This window comes from Buteo buteo, chromosome 16 (assembly GCF_964188355.1).
Source record: "Buteo buteo chromosome 16, bButBut1.hap1.1, whole genome shotgun sequence".
NCBI classification, from domain to species: domain Eukaryota; kingdom Metazoa; phylum Chordata; class Aves; order Accipitriformes; family Accipitridae; genus Buteo; species Buteo buteo.
This window is the reverse complement of record NC_134186.1, coordinates 1,524,505-1,547,244: the sequence shown is the minus strand read 5'-3', so window position 1 is coordinate 1,547,244 and position 22,740 is coordinate 1,524,505. Positions and strand designations below refer to the sequence as shown.

At 41.8% G+C, this 22,740-nt stretch overlaps 1 protein-coding gene across 3 annotated transcripts in view; it reads left to right on the top strand.

Moving 5' to 3' along the window:
• Window positions 1-1,001: 1,001 nt before the first annotated feature.
• Window positions 1,002-22,740, top strand: part of AGO3 (argonaute RISC catalytic component 3) — a 44,918-nt gene continuing 23,179 nt past the window's right edge. For 2 of the 3 annotated variants that reach the window (XR_012653104.1, XM_075047255.1), the window contains exons 1-7: window positions 1,002-1,212; window positions 10,256-10,427; window positions 14,262-14,382; window positions 14,922-15,130; window positions 16,350-16,486; window positions 20,251-20,385; window positions 22,629-22,716. Coding sequence is in view for 2 of the 3 variants with exons in the window: in XM_075047255.1 (XP_074903356.1) it covers window positions 1,194-1,212; window positions 10,256-10,427; window positions 14,262-14,382; window positions 14,922-15,130; window positions 16,350-16,486; window positions 20,251-20,385; window positions 22,629-22,716 (881 nt within the window). In the remaining variant the exon portion in view is untranslated. Of the gene's footprint in view, window positions 1,213-10,255; window positions 10,428-14,261; window positions 14,383-14,921; window positions 15,210-16,349; window positions 16,487-20,250; window positions 20,386-22,628; window positions 22,717-22,740 lie in introns of those variants that run through there. The other variant, XM_075047256.1, reaches the window with a different exon arrangement.

Below are 22,740 nucleotides of genomic sequence, written 5' to 3'. Positions count from 1 at the left end.
TGCCTACAGTTGCCTCGCTCTGCGCTTCGCCCTCCTGCCGGCCCAGTCTGCAGCTCTCCCCTCCATGTTCTCGCAGTGCCCTTTCGCAGGGTCCCCTCCAGTCAGTCACCTTAGCGCCGCAGATGATACGTGCCGCACGTTACCAGATGTTTCGGCGCAGAGGAAGAAACGCGCGTGTTCCGCCAGCGTTCCTGGCAGCGCTCACGGAACGTGCCGGCAGCTGCTGGAGCTCCCGTCCAGCGCGTCGCTGTGTCCTGTAAAGGGGGAAATAAATAACTGGCGAGAGCACTACGTTCCTGAGTGTGACTAAGGCTGAGGCGCTGTTTTTTTCTGGTAGGTTTGGTGAGGATTAAAAAAAAAAAAGGGGGGTGACGTAATTTATTCAGGACTGGGCTACAACTGCGAGAAGCCGCCGCACACCACCAGCGCCGCGGCCCGCGTTCGGCGGGCTGTAAGGAAGAGGAGGAGGACGGCGGAGAGGAGGAAGGCCGCCGTGACGGTTTCCAGCCGTAGTCGAAAATCCTCCTCCCTCAGGCCGCGGGGAAGAGCCCCGGCCCTCTGCTTTCGCGTCCGGCCCTCACCGGCGAAGGCGGCGGGTGCGGGCCCGGGGTCCCGGGGCGCGGTCAGCCCCCCGTTCCCTCCCGCTCGGACCCGCTCTCCGCCGGTGACTGACGGACTCGCCCCGCTCCGTGTCGGAGCGATTCGCGCCGGTTCCCGCCTTCGCCGCGGCGGCGGCGGCGGCGGCACCGGCCCCTTCCGGCCCCGCCTCCTTCCCGGAAGCACCGCCTTTCCCCTCCCCGGAAAAAATGCGGGCTAGTCCGGCGTGCGGGGGCGGGACTTCCGGCGGTTGGGCGGGCGGGCGCGCGCGCGGCGGCGGTGGCGGCGGCGGCGGGGCAGAGCGGCAGCGCGAGCCGGGGCTGCGGGCGGCCACGCAACTTCCGCCCGGGGGGGTTGGGTTGGGGGGAGGGGGGGAAGAAGGGGGGAATCCCTCCGGTCGCCGCCGCCGCCGCCGCCGCCTGAAGGGAGCGGAGCGGAGCTCCTGGGCGGCCGTAGGCGAAGCGCCGGGCCGCGGCCTGCGGGGAGCGGGGCGGGCCGCCGCCGCCGCCCAGCGTTTTAACCCCGAGCCGGGCCGCCGGGCCCGGTTGTAAGCGGCGGATCCCGCAGCCCCTCAGCGGCTGCGCCCAGCTCCATGAATGGAAATCGGCAGCGCAGGTGAGGACGGGCGGACCGGCGGGGCCGGGCCGGGGGAGGCGGGGAACGGGACACCGGGCGCCGTCCCTGCCCCGAGCCCTCCCCGCCCGCCGCTGGGCCGGAGCGGGGCTTCACCGCGCCTTTCGCTTCACCCCCGCCCGCCGCCTCCCGGTTACCGGTGGCGGAGCGGCGTGTGCTGAAGGGCGGGAGCGGGAGGTGCGGGTTCTCTGGGGCGGGGGGTGGGGGAACCGGGAGTTGTGTCCCGCCGGCCGCCCGGGGGGGGAACCGCGGAAACCCTTGTGGTACCGCTCCGGTAAGCGGGGATAAGCCGGGCACCGCGTCCTGCTCTGTTGCCCCCTTTTCCTGTGCCGAAGATAGTAGGGAATTAATTTTTTTTTTTTTTTGTATTTCATAACTAGCGTTTCCCAGGCAGCGGCTGTAGGCCAGCTTGCATAATCTCGTAACTGCGGTGATGTCTTTGAGAGACCGCCTCGGAAACCGAAGCTTTGCCTCCAGAGCAGGCAGTCACCGCCAAGTGCTCGCTTCAGCACCTTCTGCCTGCCCGAGATGAGACGGTCAGCCCTTGTGCGGCTACTCGCCGGGCCCCAGAATTTTAGGGCCAATTACGCGTGCCTTCGGGAGTGCTGCTGCACGGCGGCCAGCCCGAAATCTTCACGGTTTTGCCTTCAGCCGCTTGGGCCTTTTTGCATGGGAAGCACGTGCTTAGTATTTATAAACTTTGTGCTTAAAATGTATTTTGGGAGCTGGAGAAGGAGCTTCTGCTCCAGTTTATCAAAAGGATTGATCCTCAAGTCTGACAGAAGTGTGGAAGGGAGAGTTCAGATTTGGGCAGTGTTTAATCGGCGGTTCGTGATGTAGCTGGATGGCAAAGGGAATGTCAAAAGTTATTGGGAGTTCCATTTCTGTCACTAAAAGAGGAGCCAGAGCAAGTGAAAATACAAGTATGAGACTGAAGGTGTCAATGCAAAACATACGTTTTCATCTCTGTGTGTGTAGATACCGTTGTAACTTACATGGAGATTTAAGTTAATGATGGATTTGGCCAGGAAAACTTGCCACCTGAGCTGTTGTCCTTGCTTAATGAGGTATATGATGGAGTTGAAACTATTTTAGGAGGATGCTGGATTTTAGCAATCTGGTGGAATTCAGACAGTATGCTCATAAACTGTGCGTGTTAAGTAAACTCTAATTATAACCTGGTACGATTCCAGTTGTCTCATGATAAGAAATAGATTTGCAAGAGTAGCCCGTAAACCTCTTAGTTTTTCTTTGATACGAGTTTACCTGTTGTTAGGCTACAATATGTTAGATTTTAGCAAAGCACGCTATTAGACGGTGCTCCTGATGGGCTCGGCCCGCTAAGCGCTGTGTTCAGCGCAATGGAAGTTTCTTTCCACGTCCACTGTGGAAGTGTTAAATGCGATGTTAACATTCCGTGTTTCGGGGAACCTTCTGGCTGTCAGACATCAGTATTGGTACAGGACGACACAAACCATCCTTGGCGGAGCAAATAAGGGTTCAAGTTCTGTCATAAAAGGTAGAAGGATATTGAGATGTGCTTCCTTATCTGTGTGTGAAGGGAACATACGGGATAGAATGAGCAGAGCGGGGAAACAAAGATAGGGTTGTGAGTATACCTGGAGTAAAGCGTGGAAGTGTGTGCCAGGATGTTTTAGGTGAAGCAGTGCTGTAGATGTCTTCCTATTTGTGCGCTAGGCTTAGCCCATGGAATCGGGAAAGTATGCCTCGTCTAGTTCACGTAACGTGAACACAGTTTAAAGTAGGAGAAGGATGTGAAGCCAGCTGTTCAGGGTGCAGGTTATGGTGAAATCAAGTAAACTAGGGAATAGCAGTGAAATACTCGCTGTAAAAAAAAAAAAAAAAAAGGTGAAGCGAAGTAAAAGCAGCTCTCAGTAACAGATCAAATTCAGTGTCATGCATCACGCTTCCACCAGGAGAGCATTAAGTAAACTTCCAAAAGGCAGGTATATTAAAACAGTGCTACTGTGGAACTGAGGATGTTCTGTGGTATAATCGAGTCAAATCAGAGTGCCATGTATGTCTTCATTTAAATTTCATAAATTGTTCCTTCAAAGTTTACAGGTTTTTGTGTTAAAAGTGTGAAATTGGTTTGGTTTTTTTTTACTGTAGTATGGTATGTTTTTAATGGAGCAGTACAGACATCTTTAATCTTCTGTTTGCTTTTCTATACAAACTTTGGGCAGATAAAATGCTGAGAATTTGCTTTCTCTGTGTTAAGAGTAGTGATTTGGGAGGACCACTAAAAGTTACGTTTTGGTGGGTGGGGTAGAGGAGGGAAGGGGAATGAATCATAAGTGCCTTCAAAAGTTATTCTATTCCAGAACACGTGTGATGTGAGATATAATGGAAGTTTTCCTCTGGAGTTGCAGTGGAAGCTGTTTGACTCACAATACAAACTTCACAAATTGTTTCATCCTCGTAGCTTTACTTCCTTAGTGGTAAAGGTGTCAGGATACTTCTTGAGCTAATTTCCAGTAGAAATTGAAAGAAATGACAGAAATATACATGGCTTATATGCCTTTCGACACATCTGGTATGTGTTTAAACAAGACTGATCCAACCACTATCTCCCACTGTATCTAACTCCAGCCGATTCCTACAGCAGAGAGCTGAGAGTCAGCCTGCAACTGATGTTTTGCAATCTTACTGGATAATGTGAAAATTCAGCTGATAGTCCTAAGACTTGTATTGAATTTGGAGTGAGAAGTAGCAGCAAGCAGGGTGGCTTGCTAAGTGATGGGAGATAGCTTGATAACTGAAGTAATTTTTCTCTCTCATTAGACTAGACTGTATAACCAAACTGTCATGCAAAGCATTTACCTCTTAATTGAAGAAAAATTTATAGCTGGATGCAAGTCAGTTTTGTTCTTAATGTCCTTCAGTCATAGAAGACTCATTTCTTTGTGCTCTAATGCATTTTTCTGAAAACGATGGAATTTGTCATGAATTTATTGCTGCTTTTAATTTTGTTCACATGCAAAACTTGTTAGCATGTAAAGTAAATTTTAGTATTCTGTTTAAAGAACTTTTGTTTAGTCACTGTTAAAATTGTGTTTTATTCTGTAAGGGGCTTTCTGGTAGTGTGGTTCTAAATTCAGTAATATGACCATGTGTCTCAGATCTTGGTGTTCTGCTCTTAGATACTTTCCAGGCAGTAAACTGGAAAAAGGGGAACTGCTTGCATCTTAAATTCGAAACATAAATGACAGGTAGATGTTTCGCTCTCCATAGCAGCGGTTCAAAGTTAGTGAGTGTTGGGAAGGAATTATGTAGTTTTCAAAACAGTAAATAGGAAACCGGGAAAATAAAAATGAGTGCGTTAAGAATTGCACATTTTCTTATGAAGTGGGGGGTTTAGCGTAACTGCAGGTACATGTTGGTAGAGGTTTCTTTTGGTGGCAAAATGTGATGTATCTACACACAACAATGAAGACTGTGTCAGTTTACTTTCCTGATTTCGGTCTGTGGAAATAGCTTCAAGGGAGAAGTATTGCTGTGTTTGTGTGGCTTGTCATGTTCTCTTCTCCTAGAGTAGTTAGGTATTAACTTTACAATGTGGATATAAGCTGCTTTTTTGAGCTTAAAGTTCTTTATGATAAGATTATTTTTTTAATGGTTCGGAAGCATTTATTGTAAATGCTTCCAAAACACTTTGCGGTTTTTCCTGTAACGTCGTTAGGATAGAACAAGTTAGCGCACTCGTATTTACTTGTGCAGTTGGCTATCACTGAGTATGGCATCCAAATGTTGGCTTTTGATGAGTTTTAACATGACTTACTATCTGAAACCTTAAAAAAAAAAAAAACAAACTAAATTGCGAGTAGGAATGTTTAGAAAATGTGGATTGCATTACTCATAAATAATGTAATGCCACCCAGCGAGGCTGCAGCTACAGAAATAAGGCAATTCATGATTTCTGGCATAAGTAAGGAGCTTGATTATTGAAACCAACATTTAAATATAATCTTTCCTATCTATTTTTTTTTAATCTACAATTAACTTATTTTCTGGTAGTGATAGGATCTTCTTTAAGCTCCACAGGCTGGGCCTCTGCATCCAAGCAGAGGCCAGGGGCCCTCTGAAAGGGAATCTTTTTTTTTTTTCCTCCCTTCCATCCTCTCCCCCCCTCCATGGAGAGCTTTTTCCCGTGTGCAGACTCCAGCCTGAGGATAGGATCTGTTAGACAAATCTGCCTTGTGTTACTGAACTAGAGTTTAAATAATATTTTACCTCTTAAGTCCTCTGTCATGTGTTTAAGGCTGTTCAGTCACCCATTCAATTAGAGATTTAGAACTGTTTTATAAACAAAAGTAAATCTATTAAGTCATCATCTGTTAATATTTTTTGGTTTTATAACACTGAAGCCACAATAGGAAAGAGGATAATTTTTTGCTGGAAGCTTGGTACTGATGTGCCTTTCTGTAAAGAAAGGATCATGTAAGGAGATCTGTATTTTCTATTAGCGTCTTGCTAGAAATCAGTATTTTGCTTCATGCTGTAAAACTCTCTTGTATGCCAAAAGCTTCAGTTTTCTGTAAAATGGTTCGTTGAAAGTATTTGCAGGTTACTGTGTTTCTGCTCTGTTCAGGCTTTATTCTGATTAGGGCTTCGTTTGGTTGCTAGGTAGATTCAAGCCTGTGCTTTGGATGCACGCCAGATGTGTTCTATATTGCTGGCTGTATTGCCATAGAAATCGCAGTCAATTTTTGTTGTGTTTAATCTTTATTATAACATCCATAATCCCACAGAAGAAAAGGTTCTGATTCAGAGCTCATTTAAACCATTTGAGGGACTTCCATATTTGTCTGGAATATGATCTGACTTTAACAGGAATTTTCAAATTGTGGATCTGAATACTGACAACTGCAAACTTCCACTGTTTTCAGGTTCTGTTGGAGTAAATGGTTCTGTTGGCAGAGGTGCCACATAATCACACTTGAAATTAATTTCATTGTCCCCGTATTTTAATGTTACTCCAAACTTTAAGACTTTGAAAAGTAGTATTGGCATGAGCTTTTCACAAATATGTTTGTTTCTTTGTTTTGAAATATTAGTTTCCTCATTAAGCCCTCTAAAAGTGACAGTTCCTTTTTTTCATCTTTTTGGGGGTTTTGTTGAAATATTAGCTTCAATATGAACAAAGCTATTCAAAGTATCTTCCATCCCATCAGTGAGCTACATGGTTATGGGACGTAGGTTATTTGGCATGTTACCAAGCCTAGTGCATCAGGCACAATAACCTGTGCACTTTGGGCTGGAACAGCAATGTCCCATATACGCCCGTGGGAAATACCAGTGTAAATCCCCTGTGAAATGCAACAGGGATTTGAGATACCTGCTTCTAAATGTGGCAGCGGTGGTAGGGAGCAAACCATGGTCTTTGTGTGCTGTTGTATACAGCACACACACTGCTGGTAAATGGAGTAGATGGAACTTTCCTGGTTTAGTGTTTGTCTGTTTTGCGGATATATTGTAAGAGCTTTTGCTCCTACTTGTTTATTGAACATTCACTTGTGAGAAAAGTCTTCCAACATTGCTGAAGGGTGTTCGTGAATAATGACTTCAGCAAATGCTATGAACGGTAATTTATAAATTGATATACCTTTAGGTCCCGAAGAGATTCTTTTTTTTCTGCCTTGTGTTATTACCGATTTAAATGTTTAGTTAAATATTTTCTCTGCAGGTTTTTCCTGTATGGCTTCTAATGAGTAACTGTACATGCAGAAGGTTCAAGTTATTTAGCGGTGGATCTTGTATCTTCTTGAAACATAATCCCTTGCTGTATAAAAGCCTTCCAAGAATCCGTCTGAAGCGTCAGTTTTAGTTCCTATCTGTGTATTCATTGTTCTGTGTTATAAATCAGTTGACTGTCAATGTTGGGGACCTTCCCTATCTGGTTTTATGAACCGAGTACTATTCTGGCATGCTAAACAGACTTGGTTTATGTGCATGTGTACATACCTGATGCTCTAATGGCAGAGTCATAATAGTTTCTTAAACACAAAGAAGTTTCTCCTCTAAAACTTGTGGGCAGCTGAGCAGTGCAAAGCTGCTCTTCCGGAGGCACCAGGAGACTGCGCCTTCCTCCATCTGCTGCAGAGCCGGGCTGTGCTGCAGTAACACTTTTGCAAAGATTTTTGGAACTTTAACAACTTTGTTTTTGCAATGGTTAAATAACATGAAGGCATCGGTCTGCCAATCATAGTAATTCTGTGCTATTTAGAATAATACTACTTCTGGTATTTTTGGTTCTTGTGTTTATTTCCATTAGCTTGACACAGGACTTAGGCATGAGGTTGAGTGAGTCATTGATATGATACGGGAGCAGTAGCTGTCCTCAGAGAGCGTCGTTTGTTATTTATGTTTTATTGGGTTTTGAGTCACAGGTTTGAAGCCAGTGACGCAGACTTTCACAACATGCAATCTGGCAATTTAGTGTATTTTGAAAGGAGGATATTCTGAGTGGGTGCTAGTGTATTTGGACAGTGATAGCAGAATTGAATTACAATATACTCATGCTTTTAAGTTAACCTGTCCAAGGGAGCGTGTGTATCGCACCAAATGATAGCAAAATCAGCTGAATTTTAAAAAAATAATTGTTCTTGAATAGTGTGTAGACCTGCACTTACTCATTTATTGGTCACTTAGTTCATGTTTGCCAAAATCTGGGTTCTAACTTCCTCCAGGGTGAGCTGTTTCCTGAGGAGCCACGTGTGGTACAGCTGAACAAGTCAGGCTAAAGAAAGCCTTTGTCTAACAACTGGTATTTTCTTGTTTTGTTCACCACTGTTTTTCAAGGAGCAGAGTTTGGAAGCCTGCTTGCATACTTGGCTTTGGGTAGAGCATTTCTTTCATGACCCAGGATTTTGAAGTGCACCCTGTCTCATATTAGTAACTGAGTATCGTTTCTCTGTTTCAGGTTTTTGCCCCTATGCAGTTGATCACTAGGATTCTGTTAAGCTGTGCAAAGGAGTAAACAACAGGATAGCATTCCCGTAAAGGGGTTTATTTATCTCTTCTCCAGCACTCTCCGGTAGTTGAGTGCTCAGTTAAAAAGTTCAACTTCGTGCAACTTCCAGAGGAGATAGTGACAAAGATTTCCCTGTCCCATGCGCTTCTTCACCTAACCTTCATGAAGATTGTCTTCATGCTGGCTGTTGTTTCTGTGCTTGCAGATTTTAGCAACTGTTTTCACATTTTATGTGATTTTAACAAATGGGGTGGGGGGAGACAGGGCAGACCAGACTATAGCAACCTTTATAACGTTACCTTTATTTCAGCAGTTTTGTTGGTGTTTCCTACAGATATGAACTAAATATAAACTATGGCATGTATGTCATCATAATGTTAAAATAAGCTATTGAGTCATTTATGCCACTCAAATGTTTAGTAGTAACTTTTTGCATATGCTTATATTCTGAAAATATATCTGGAGTAAATTGTAGAGCTGCTTTTACTTGTGTGACAGTATTAAAATGAAGAAAAATTTTAAGAGAACAGATGCTTGGAACAAGTTTTGCATAAGCATAGTCTGTGAGGGTGTTTTAAATGATGCTTCTTGTTTTATGTTTTTGTTTTATCTTATGGCTTGAAGCCAAGCCCACTCAGAATTTTTTGGTAGGTTTCTGGGTAGAGCCAGACAAATATTACGGTAGAACTTAAGCTTTGATGTTCACCTATTCTCAGTACAAGGTTTCCTTCAAGATAATGAGATTTTTTTTCCGGGAATGGTGGAGATTAATCAAAAGGCAAATAAGACTTTTTTACCAGCACTTGACATTTTAACTCTTCTATGAAAATGAGTGGGCTGGAATTGCTATCTGCGTCACTGAGTAGGAGTAGAGGGGAGAACTTTAACTTAATCGAATGCTCTGTAAATCATGACATTTGTACGATGAGTAATTTTTTAAAACTCAGGCTACAAAGCATTTTGGTTTTGTTGTTTCTTGACTGGAAATAGATTTTTTTAAAGTGGAAATATCAGTAGAAATTCTTGAAAGTGGACTGTGTTTACTACTGTGTTTGGTTTTGTAAGGCATGAGTAACCCAGATCTTGAGCTGAGGATTCTCATCTAAATTATGCAAAGTAAGTTAAATCAAATCAATAACCAGATGAGAATGTAACATATCTTACTAGACAGGCGTTTTTAGCTGACTTTCAAAATACCCATCTCTTACTGCAGATTTTGATGGTTTCTCTGAGCAGCTGTGCGGGTATTCTTCTCTGATGTATAAGTAATCAAGAGTTTTACAATCCTGTGTCTTAATCTTAGTCTTTCCTCTTCTGGCCAATTGGCTTTATCGGTGCAGTTAGACAGGAGGTAATGGTTTTACTATTCATCCATTTTCAGCCAGCAAAGTTCAAGAATAATCTGTCTTCCAAGACTAAGCTAATAATGGCAATGAAATTAAGAGCTTATCACAAACAACATACATCAGTCCAGAACTGCTCCCATATTTTTGTATTCTGCGGCAACTTTGTTATTACTAGGGGTTCAGAAAACACTTGTAAAACTTTTTTGTGTTTTCATGGCAGTCAAGCTTTCTGCAATAGTAAAGTGTTATGAAGAAAAGCACACTTTTTTTGTTTGTTTCGGAAATCTGATTTTATTCATGCTAATCACAGAAACTGAAACTCATCAGTAAAACAGTCTAGCTGTGGGTGGAGGCTCATGAAGGAAAAATGGGCAAGTGTTCATTTGGAACTCATTAGGTTAGCACGCTGTTTGATGTGTACTGTTTGATACAGCTAATCTTCCCTTCTTCCAGTGTGCTGGCTCTGGTGCCTGCCTGGTCACCCTTGAGTCAGTTTGGGGAATTGCCTAAGACTGAAAAAGGGGAGTACGTTAGTAAGTCTCAATGAGAGACAAGTATGTGTACCTGCAAATGCAAGGAGCCTTACATATCTTTAAATTGCTGAAATGTAAGCAAGAAGTACCTTTGCAACACAGCTTGTCTGTTGTGCTTGTCTTCTAATCTGTGGTATTTTTTTCTTTTGCAGGACCCGTCGGGGCACAGCCCCTACTCATGGTGCCCAGACGTCCTGGCTATGGCACCATGGGCAAACCCATTAAACTGCTGGCCAACTGCTTCCAAGTTGAAATCCCAAAGATTGATGTCTACCTCTATGAGGTGGATATCAAACCAGATAAGTGTCCTCGGAGGGTGAACAGGTAAGAAGGTGAAATTTGTTTGTAAGTTATACTGATACTGAAATTTTTAAGCAACAGAGAGACCTACTGAAGTAAATATAGTCTCTGTGTAGCTTAAAATCTGAGCATTATGCTATGGAGTCCTGTGTGCCAGTTCTCACAAACATCTGCGAGACAGGTACAGAGCATTTTCCAGGTTCTCTTCAGTTTGGTTGTGGCCAGATGCTATGAAGTGGGCCAGCCATTAGTGGTTACAGTAATTTGTGAGCTGTTTGGCAGCAACCCCCATTCTTCAGGGTAGCATAAATATGGTATAGCTGTAAGCAATTACCTGTTTTGGTTGCAATACTGGCAGTAGGTACAGGAGGAGACAGCCTTCAGCTGAAAAGCTTCCATTAGGAGCAGTGGTACAAAAGCACTGCAAACAAACTAGTTTTCCCCTTGTTAATTGGTATTTCACGCAATCAGCTTAGTATATTTGAAATGGTCAGACTTGGTTTGAGCTTTACCTGTGTCCTTTTTCTGTTGTTACAGCATTTTGTATAGCACATTGTATCTCATCTTATTTTCATGTCTGCTATGTATTAGGGTCAGTTAAATCCCTTACTAGGCTACTTTATTTCTAGATTGCTGGTTAAATGGAGAGAATATTTTCATATTCTGTGTCTCTGTTTATTTAGTGATCCAACAAACTGTACGTATTGAGTGCAGGATTCTTCAGCCTTAACAGATTGGTAGTACAGCTCTTTATATATGGTCTTTGTGTATTTCGTCCTAAACCTCATAAATTTGGGAGCCAGAGAAGCCGCCTCAGCAAGAGTAGTCAATTGAAAACCTGACATTAGAGCTAGAATAATTTTTGCTTTTTAAAGATTACAACATTTAGTATTTCCTGTATTTCTTCTCTGCATCTAATAATTTTTTTTAGGAGGAGTTACTTGTTAGTTTCTTGTGAAATGTGTTTCATCAGTTAAATTTCAGGGTAGCTGAAAAGCAGTTTTTTCCTCTTTCATCTGCAACTCTGTTTTTTTACATTTTAACAATAGCATATTGCTAGGGCCTGATTCTGGCTGGTGATTTTTTTTCCCCCTGCTAGCTGCATGCTGCAGTTATGAAGGCTATATAAATACCTATGTTAAGTATTAATTAAAAGGAAACTAATAAATCGCTAAAATTGGGATATAATAGTTGTGTGAATTAACTTTTAATATAATCTTACTGTTATGAAAGGTTAATTTACCACCGTATTGTTAAGTGAAGAATGTTTGTGAAGCTATGCTCATAGGGGTACAAGGAAAATATAAACTGCGCTAAACTGACTTACTGTTTTGTATGTCTGGTTCTTTTCGAGTGTGATCTTGTAATGAAGATAAATGTCACTTCACTTAAAATCTGTTGACCACAAACACTTTTTTTGTCTGTTGTATGGCAATGCTTGATTAAAATAGACTAAGGGAGACAAAGCTGTAAGAGCTCTGGTTGCTCCAGCTATTGCAGTTTGTGATTCTGTGTAGTTAGTTGTTTCCATAACAGTGGGAGAAACTACAGATGTTTGAAAATAGTGCATTTGAAGTAAGTTGTTTTAAAATAGCAACTCAATTATATTTAAAATTTAAAAGGGAAAAAAAAAAATCCCTTTCGTGGTCCTGTTTGTAGGGTAATTTGAAGCTTGCTTCCAAAACCAAAATTGATGTTTGTCACAGCTTGTTTTAGTTGGTTATGCTTTAGACAAATGCTGTGTCTTCTGAAGTTTTCAGTTCATGTGGAGAGAGGCAACAGCATTAGGTTTGAGTTTGTAAAGTAACTCTGTGTGAAATGATCAATATTTTTGCTTACCTAAATAATAATGATTTCCTGAAGAGCATGTTTGTGGCTGATACAACTTTTCATAACTTCTGCGAGTCTCAGATTGAGTACCTAACTGTTGCTTTTGACTTTTGTTCGGTTCTGTGAGGGTTGGTTGTTTCCCAGAAGTGCTTTTTAGAGACTGGAGTTAATTTTAAGTGCTTTAAGAGCTTTCTCGTGCATAAATTTAGTTGTTGTAGTATAGGTGTAGATCAGATGCACTTTGTCCAGAAGCTCATCAGCTTTCTATTCTACCAGTAAAGACACTGGCTTCCTTTTCCCTATGCATGTTACCAACTGGTAGAAGCAGCTGTCTGGTTTTTGTCAAGGTAAACTAAGAAGACTAATTGAACACAGGCAGCAAACCTAATGAGTTGCTTTAATAGTCAAATATTTTCAAATGAAAGACTAAATTTGTTTTCAAATTTGACAGCAAATAGAGTATGTAAATTATGGATCCTAATATAAGCTGTAGTTTGAAAGCTGAGGGTAAATCTTGCACGCATATTGGTTTTTTCAAAGTAGGGAACCATGAAATTGGTTATTTAAAAATACTACTACTTTACCAACTTTCACTTGTGTAAAAATGTGGCAGGTGTTAGTTTAAAACTCCAAGAGCTTGTATAAATGAGCCAAATAAAAGAATATAGTATCTGCTGAATAAATGACTTCGGATAGTGTGCTGTGGATTACGCAGAGAAGAATGGCTTTCATTAGTCTAAATTGAAATCAGTATATTGAAATACCTGCTTTGAAGAGTTTTCCTTAGAAATATATTTTTCCCTTTCTTTTGCATGCTGTGACAGTTATTTCTAAGAAGTCAGTGGATTTACATAGACTCAGCTATTTTGAAATAGTTTGTGACTAGCATCCTGTCTGCATGCTTGTATTTGGAATAAATAGAGGTTTTAGTTCTTGAATAGTTTCTGACTTTTTTAAATTCACCTGCACCGTTATTAGCTTTTAGCTGTAGGGAGGATTTAAAATCTAGAGTGTCTTCTGTTTCCTTTTCACTTTCCTTTATAGCGATGTTCTTTACCACTGCTTCCGCTGTGTTGTAAACTGGAAAGCAGAAGGTAAATAACGCTTTGCTTTGAACCGTGCTGTATGTGCGAGATGAATAGCAGAGCTACAGCTGAGAACTCTAGTATGGGAGGTTTGTTTTACAGAGCCTCTTGCTCTCTCCCTGCTGCTCCTACTCTTCATCGCTAGCTTTTATCCCTCTGCTTTTGTCACAGATTATGTGACAACAAGCTGGCACTTACCGAAATAATTTCTTTTGCACGCATAGCCCTGTGCGTAGTGTTAGAAGGGAGCGGTGTACCAGTGCAGACTGGGGTTCTCGGATAAGGTGGGCTCGTGCAGGAGCACGACTGAGTGCTAAGTACATATTCTGAAATTGCTCAAGTGTATTGACGTGCTTTTAGCCAGTGAAAGAATTTGGATTCTGAGTGTTTAGTAACATAAAGAACTGTGAAATAGAGAGTTTCTCTTCCCTTACCCCGATCCCAGCTGAGAGGTGAAAGTACTGCTACTAATTTTGCTTGAAGAGGAAGTCAGTATTTATCGTCTTCCGAAGTACTTTAGGCTAATGTTTCCTGGTCAGGCAACAGTATACTAGTAAGCTTCTGCTTTGCAAGAATGCTACTTTGCATATGCTTAAGAAAAGCGTTTTATTTCTGTAGAATAAGGGAGTTAACGTTGTGTCAAGTAAGATAGAGTTGTGCTGTAACAAAGGTTATACAAAGGCCCCAGCTGTTTCTAGCGCTTTCTGAAATTATTTCCAGTATTTGAGCATTTGTGTTGATTATGGTTTCATTCTTTAGTGTTTATCTGTTATTTTAGTTGAAGTATGTGAAGCATCTTTTTGCAATAGCAGTGGGTGTTCTATAATTCACTTGAGTAATATGTTTGTTGAAACTACTTCAGCAAAACACAGGCGGTGTGGAAGCCAGTTCCAGTCTGATATTTCTTTGAAAACTACTTCATTGTAAATATGAACTTTTCTAGGGAGGTGGTGGACTCAATGGTGCAGCATTTTAAAGTGACAATATTTGGGGACCGTAGACCAGTTTATGATGGGAAAAGAAGCCTCTATACAGCCAATCCGCTTCCTGTGGCCACTACTGGGGTAAGATAACTAGAAAAAAAATGGTACTTGTAGCAGCTTCATAGGAAAGAAAAAGAAACAAGCCCAATTTCTAATATTGCTGAGTTCAGAAAAACTGAAAGTATCTTAAAGTATCTGTATTGAAATAGAGTCCTTCTAATGTATTTTCTGCAAATTCCGATGTATGTAAATATGCATTTACTAGTTGCATTCAGAACCTCCCCTACAATTTAGTATCCTCTTTCTACAGCAAAATCTATTAAATGCTCAGTTTTACAGACTGTAATATGTTATCTTACAATGAAGATTTTTTAAAAAAAAAATCAAACCACAGTTTCTCTGGAATGAAGAGTTTTCTGATTCAAGATGACAAAGTTACATGATCCTCTTCTGCTTGGTGAGGACCCAGTTCTCTTTATTTTGCACATTTGATAATGTACTTTTATCAAACGTGCTGTGTCCTAAATATCTGAGTTTGAGTCTCTGGTCCAGTTATGGGAAGGTGTGGAAACTCAGGACTACCAGACTGGAGATTAAACAGCTGCTTTCCCCCCACGCAGGTGGATTTGGATGTGACATTACCGGGAGAAGGTGGAAAAGATCGTCCCTTCAAAGTGTCAATAAAGTTTGTTTCTCGGGTGAGCTGGCACTTGCTGCATGAAGTTTTGACAGGAAGAACCTTGCCTGAGCCTCTGGAACTAGACAAACCTATCAGCACTAACCCTGTTCATGCTGTCGATGTGGTGCTACGACACCTACCCTCCATGAAGTAGGTTCACTGTCTTCCTGCAGTCTGTCTTTACCTGAAGTATCCCCACTGGGAGACCTTCATCCCTGTTTCTTCACAGGTGAAAAGAAAAAATGATCATTCCCCTTATGCAGCACAGCTGGTTAGCTGAACTGGGGAGATTGAAGCTAATTATGTAGAAGTGTGTATTTCTGTAGACATTTAAACTCTAGAGCAGGTGATGTATTCGTTTGAAAAGATCATGAAACAGGAGACACTCATAATAGGCATTAATTGAAATAACTGAGAGATTACAGTATGCTGTAGCACTGCTTTCATGTTTTTTGCTCAAGTTGAGCCAAGTATCACGCACCTGATGGCTGTGACTGTCTAAAAAGCACGAGTCTTTTTAATTCATTGATGTACCCATCAATGGTGCATGCTTCTCATGTTTTAAATACACAGTTGAGACTAGATACTTGTCCTAACAAAGTCTGTTATTCATTATCTCAGAACCGTGAAACATTAGAGAACGCCAAATTAATTTTGCTTTATTTGGTCAATGAAAGTTACTTTTAAAGTTTGATTGCTAGCTTTAGATGGTAGGATGGCTTTGCACAGGTGTTTTTCATTGGGTGTAGCTGACTCTTAAAATGTGGTTTTATGGAAGCCAGTGTTCCTCATCTACCCCAGATCCTAAGGAAACATGAAAGATGTTAACCACTGTACTAATGCCTGTCCATTACAAATGTGAGGAGGTGTGGAGGTTCATGAGCTGCTGTTTTCTGCCTGAGAGAGAAACATTAGTTTCTCTAGTACTTTATTTCCACCATAGTTATTACTTCTCTGAGTATACATTGTATTCAAATATTCCCTAGTAAAACATGCAAAATGGTATTTGAGGTTGAGTCCAGTGTATACAATGCTGTTGTACAGAATCTGCTGTGATGGAGATTATACTTTCTTGAAGTGGAATATCAGAAAGGGTAAGTTAACTTAGTTCTCGATTTGTTGTAAAAACTGAAAGTGGTTTTGTGTTGATAAAACTAGTAAATGTGTTGTCTAAATTTTAAAAACACTGCAATGGGAACAGAAGAGTGTGGTATTTAAACTTGATTCTAGGCACAGATTCCTGGTGCACAAAATTCCAAAAATAATAATGCTGTGTGTAGTAATCTTTATTATAGAATTTTTTATTTGGAAAGCAGTACTTTATATTTGGAAAGCAATAGCATAAACGTGTGGTCATCTTTTTCACTAGGTATACCCCTGTGGGCCGCTCCTTTTTCTCAGCTCCGGAAGGCTATGATCACCCCTTGGGTGGGGGTAGGGAGGTCTGGTTTGGATTCCATCAGTCTGTTCGGCCTGCCATGTGGAAGATGATGCTCAATATTGATGGTAAGTTGGGATTCAGGGTTAAGAATAAAGATAATAATGAACATGCCTCTAAGAGTAAAAATGACCTTGCCTTTTGGTCGTTTTGGCTGAGTTTGTGGTACCATATTTCTGTGTGGTAATAACTTTTGGTGCCATCTGTGCAGGGGGATTTAGTAACCAGAAGCCATCTTCTACACTGATTTCTTAATTCATATTGTAGATAATAAAGAGTTAAAGAAGCTTGGGGTGTTTTGCTAGAATTTGTCAGAATAAGAAAACTTTCAAACTTTAATTGCGTTATACACTAGGGGTTTTCACCTGAAAAATACTTGTGTCTCATTGCTCAGTTTGAAGATTTAGTAGTTGTCTTTTGTAATATCCTTAGGAAATGCAACATTAACTGTGAAGTCAACCTACTGCAGAAGTTGTAATGATAATAGTAGAGTGAGGAGATTGTAATAATGAAGTGTATGTATGCATACGTTGGCTTCCTGTTCAGCCAGTTCAGACCAGACCTGTGTGGCAAAGACTACCTAGAAATCCTAGTCTCTTTTTCTGGATTTGTCATCATGTCAGTGTTTGGGCAGAAATTTACCTGACATATTAAAAAAATCCTGCTATATAGGAAGGACAAGTCTAGCATAGCTTGTTTTCCTACTTAATTTCTGTATTGGTACATCCACAGTGATACAGGCAAATTGCTTAAGATATGTTTCCATGCAGCTGTCCACATTAGGTGTTATTCAATACTTGCAAGAAAACTCTGTAAAATATATCACAAGCACTTTTGTGAATAGGGCTAATTGAGATGGGCTTTCTTATGCAAAATCAGATCTGCTTTGCACCACTTTATAAAGTCCCAGATGAATGCATCTGAGATCAACTGGTGCATGTGTCAGACTCCCTGGTTCTGTAAGCACTCTGACTCTAGTTGTTAAACCCCTGTTGAAAAGCGTCAGTGTTTGAGATGCAGGTGCTGCATAAAGTTTTCTCTAATTTGCATTCTGTTCTCACTGTTTGAAATGCTGTATAAACCCAAGGTAAATAGTCTGTCTTTTTTGCACTAGGTTAAGCACTCTTAAGTTGTGTTTAGTGTCTGTCTTGGAGCATAATAAAATGTTGCAGATGATATTGAGCTTTCGTGCTGAAAATTTGCAAGTCCATGTCTTCTGGTTTACCTAAATTGTGGAGGATACTCATGTGACTTCAGATGGGTTTGTTCTTGTAAAATTACCTTTCAAACAGCAGCCATGGTGTAGCTGTTGTTTGAAAGACAAATGTAAAAGTCTTACCTGTCTGAGAAATAACCACTACTAGTATCTATATGCTAGGTACTGAGATAATACTCTTGTCCTACCTGAATTGTAGTTAATTTATACCAATTTATGATGTACTGTGCTATTACTTTCCATGAAGCAAATTTTTCTTACCGGCATTAGACAGCATAGTAGTAACTCTTGCAGTAGAAATTTTTCAGTCCTTTCTGTGAATGAGAAACTTAAGAACTTTGTATGCTACAATTTACAGGGCAATCACTTTATGTTGTGGTTTGAGGCTGCGAAGATGATGTTCAAATCCCATCACTTCATTTTGTTCTAGTTGTTTGACTCTGTGGCGGGCTGACCCTGGCTGGATGCCAGGTGCCCACCAAAGCCGTTCTATCACTCCCCCTCCTCAGCTGGACAGAACAGAGAAAATATAACAAAGGGCTCGTGGGTCGAGATAAGGACAGGAGAGATCACTCACCAATTACCATCACGGGCAAAACAGACTTGACTTGGGGAAAATTAATTCAATTTATTACCAAATCAACCAGAGTAGGGTAATGAGAAATAAAACCAAATCTCAGAACACCTTCCACCCACCCCTCCCTTCTTCCCGGGCACAACTTCTCTCCCGGATTCTCTACCTTTCCCCCCCGCAGCGGCGCAGGGGGATGGGGAATGGGGTTTACGGTCAGTTCATCACATGTTATTTCTGCCGCTTCATCCTCCTCAGGGGCAGGACTCATCACGCTCTTCCCCAGCTCCAGCGTGGGGTCCCTCCCACGGGAGACAGTCCTCCACAAACTTTCCCAACATGGATCCTTCCCACGGCCTGCAGTTCTTTGCGAACTGCTCCATCATGGGTCCCTTCCCCGGGCTGCAGTCCTTCAGGCACAGACTGCTCCAGCGTGGGTCCCCCAGGGGGTCACAAGTCCTGCCAGCAAACCTGCTCCAGCGTGGGCTCCTCTCTCCACGGGGCCACAGGTCCTGCCAGGAGCCTGCTCCAGCGCAGGGTTCCCACAGGGTCACAGCCTCCTTCGGGCATCTGCCTGCTCCATCATGGGGTCATCCACGGGCTGCAGGTGGAGATCTGCTCCACCGTGGACCTCCCTGGGCTGCAGGGGGACAGCCTGCCTCACCGTGGTCTTCCCCATGGACTGCAGGGGAATCTCTGCTCCAGTGCCTGGAGCACCTCCCCTCTTCCTTCGTTGCTGACCTTGGTGTCTGCAGGATTGTTTCTCTCGCATGTTCTCACTCCTCTCTCTGGCTGCTGTTTCTGTCTGTCCCAGCAACTTTTTTTCCCTTCTTTAATATGTTACCATAGAGGCGCTACTACTGTCACTGATGGGCTTAGCCTTGGCCAGCAGCGGGTCCGTCCGGGAGCCGGCTGGCATCGGCTCTGTCGGACACAGAGGAAGCTTCCAGCAGCTTCTCAGAGAAGCCACCCCTGTAGCCCCCCGCTACCAAAACCTTGCCACACAAAGCCAATACAAACTTGTACGAGGTTCTCTTCAAAATCTGTTTTTCTCTGTGTCACTTATGTTGCTGTGGGAAACAAACTGCACCCTGCCAGTCGCTGGGGGTGTAAGCTGTTTGTGTTCATTCAGTAATCGACATCCGGAGGTGTTGGCCAGAGTGTGTTGAGTAAAGTTGGCAGCCTGCTAAAGTGACACACGTCTGAAAAATGTTTCGTTGTATTAGCACTGATATGTGGTGGTTTTGGTACATGAGATCTGGAAAACTAATAAAACACTTGTCAAGTATTTCTCTTCTGTTGTTGCCATTTAAAATTTTAAATGTATGGAGTAGTTTGTGTTTGAGCTATATTTAGTGCCACCTCACCTTTCTTACTAAAAGATACTCTTTCAGTTGCTTATAGCTTTGTCAAACAGATTGTTTATGGTCTTCCTTCCATGGAATGAGTCAACTGTCCTGTTTAAAAACAGAATATTGTCACTTAATGTGATTGTGTCATTAGTATGCAGGGAGGGTAAGAGGTTTTGGTAGATCAAGGGTTGCACGCCCCACGACACTAACATAATTGGTGTATAGTCAAAATAGTGCTCGTTTCTCCCAAATATTTTTTCAGTACTTGAGATCATATCATTGACAAAATTATATTGCATATTGAATAATCTTAGCTTTTCATGTTAAAAGGTCTTCAGTAGAGAGATATTAATACTGTCTCTGCTTGCAGCTCCATACAGAGTCGAAAGAGAATGTCTCTCAGGGACGTTACAGCTCTCTAGAAATAAATACTATCTGGGGAAAAACCCTTTCAAAACACTGAAATGCAAAGTAGTTACAGGATGACTGTGCTGGAGACTGATGTGTCACTGTGGGCTCTATGCTGGCTTTTGTATACTTAGTTGTTGCAAGGCTTGCTAATCCGTTTTTAAAAATGTGTGCTCCACAACATCTGCTTGAGGGTTACCTGGAATTTTAAAAAGCATTCATTTGTATACTGCTTCACAACATTCTGACTTGGGGTTTTCACACTTAATATTTTGCTCTTTTTAGTTTCTGCCACTGCCTTCTATAAAGCACAACCTGTAATTCAGTTTATGTGTGAAGTTCTTGACATTCATAATATCGATGAACAACCAAGACCTCTGACTGATTCTCATCGGGTAAAATTCACCAAAGAGATAAAGGGTGAGTAGAAGTGTATCTGTTCTGTCCCAGGTAATGCAGTCGATTTAATTCTAAGGGACTTGTTTGAACTGGAAACCTCCTGTTTAGCATGTATCAGAAGGGCCCTGGGACTGCCAAGGGCAGTACGCCCTGTTTCTAGTTCTAGTCCTGAATGAAACAATGCAGCTCTACAGAAATGAAAGATGAAAAATTAGGTATGTTCCCAGGGGCTTAAAGAGGGAAGGAGAAATTGTGTTCTTTATTGCCTGGATAGAGGTAAGTGGCTGTTGCCTTGCTGGATGGCTAACCTTTTATAAGCAAGGGTCATTGAGGCCATAGTGGTATTGTGCTGTAAGTCTCCCGCTGTTTAAATGCTGAGGCAAAGTGAAAATTGATTTCAAAGTTAACATCATTGATTCTTTGAAAGTATGCTGTTGCAGTGACTTCTAATAACTGATTGCCTTGTGGAAAAACAAGTACCACTTGCTAACTTGCAGCTGAAGGCCAAATTCCATTCCAAAGGAATTGCATAAGCTGCTGGTTTGAGTAGTTTCACTCCATATATGCTACTTTGCTTTGTGTTTCCCATATCCTTTTATTCCAGTGTAATTGGCAGACAGAGAAACCTTGAAAGAGCTCGGTTTTTCAAAGCTCTGCTCTTAAACACTTGTGTTACTTGATGCAAGATTAGATTATATTGAAATACTGGACAGCAAAAAAATAAATCTGAGCTATAGTTATAAACTGATGTGTTCATAGAATAGTCATTAGTAAAAAAAAAAAAAACTTAAAGGAATTATTTTGTAGTAGTCTTAACACACCTCCTTTTTACATCTACCTGTCTGTTTTCATTCTGGAAGACAGCTAACTGGAGAATGAGAAGCTGTCTCTGCTTGATCTGGCATGCCTCAGACACTTTGCTGCCATAGTCAGACAATATTGAAAGGTTACCTTTGCTGTCAATATTTATTTTTACTACTGTAGTATCTGGCAACTCCAGCCAAGATGTGCTCATGTATAGTGAAACAAATCCTGCATTAAAGAATTGGAAGCCTGTGAGCAGCTCTGTGGGAGGGTAGTGCCTTCTGTAGTGTCACAGCAGATTAATGACAAAGCAGTGAACGGGTTCCACTTATCTGTGTATTCACAACCCTTTTCTGCTTGGCCACAGTGCTTCATGGTTTCTTTTTTTGTATTTTCTCTTAATGCTGTATCAGGGCAGCAGTAGTTTATTTTTTATTATGCCATCCTCTAAGTAATACTGGTGTTACTGTTGCAATTAGTGTTGTCAGGAATCAATGAAGTACAGTTGATACTTCTTTGGAATGTCTGTGTCCGTAGTAAACTAAACATGGTACCTGCTATCTGGTACTTAGGGACCTGATTTGATGTGGGGTATTCAGTCTGTGGTCCACAAGCCTCAACAGAACAAGTCATCCAACTGCTTTCTCAAAAGACTAAGTAGTAGACTGTAGGTTGAATCTTTTGGGTGAGAAGGCTCTGTTTTCAACTGGCTTCTCTGCCATGGGGCTGGGGAAAGACATAACAGCATGTTGATGCTATGCAGCACTTGTGTGATAAGCCCAGTACTTCAGCAGATGTTGAGTCTGCTCTCTCTGTACAGTACAGACAGTTCATGCACAGTTAATAGAAATAGCCACTGAAAGCCTCTTGAAGCTGCCATTGTTGCTGTCATTATTGCGGATAGAGACTCAAGTCTGCTGAGCCTCTTGTGTGGGCTGGGTGCTTTTAGACGAGACCTTCAGCTGCTCAAAATCTGAAGTTAAACTGGGTCAGTGAAATTAAAGAAAATTACAGGCTGAATGTGGACACAAAGCTAGGGGGGAAAATGAACAATAAGGCAGAAATCTGGCTTTGCCCTTTTAAATTCAATTACATTGGAACTGCTAGTTTTAAGAGGTATGCAGCATTGAGAATGAGAACAAAACAATATGGTGAAAACAACTGTCTGTGTCTGAGATCAGTCACATGCCTGTTAAATGAAACTGCTACAAGAAATTCAGGTGACAGAACATTAAATATTACACACTATGATTTGTTTTTGAGGATAATAACTGATTAGTCAGAAATTAAATTATAATGAAAGCAAAATGTTTAGAGAATAATAATTTCTTATGTTGTTCTGTTTGATGCTGACCATCAAAGCTGTTGGATTAGAACATGTTCTGTTATAAGAAACCTTGTGTCTCCTGTGCAAATTTTTGTGTAGTTATGACATCAGGGTTTTGGGTACTTTTGTGCAGGTCTAAAGGTAGAAGTGACTCACTGTGGAACGATGAGAAGGAAATACCGCGTTTGTAACGTAACAAGAAGGCCTGCAAGTCATCAAACGTAAGATGCCTTTTGTCAGAGCAT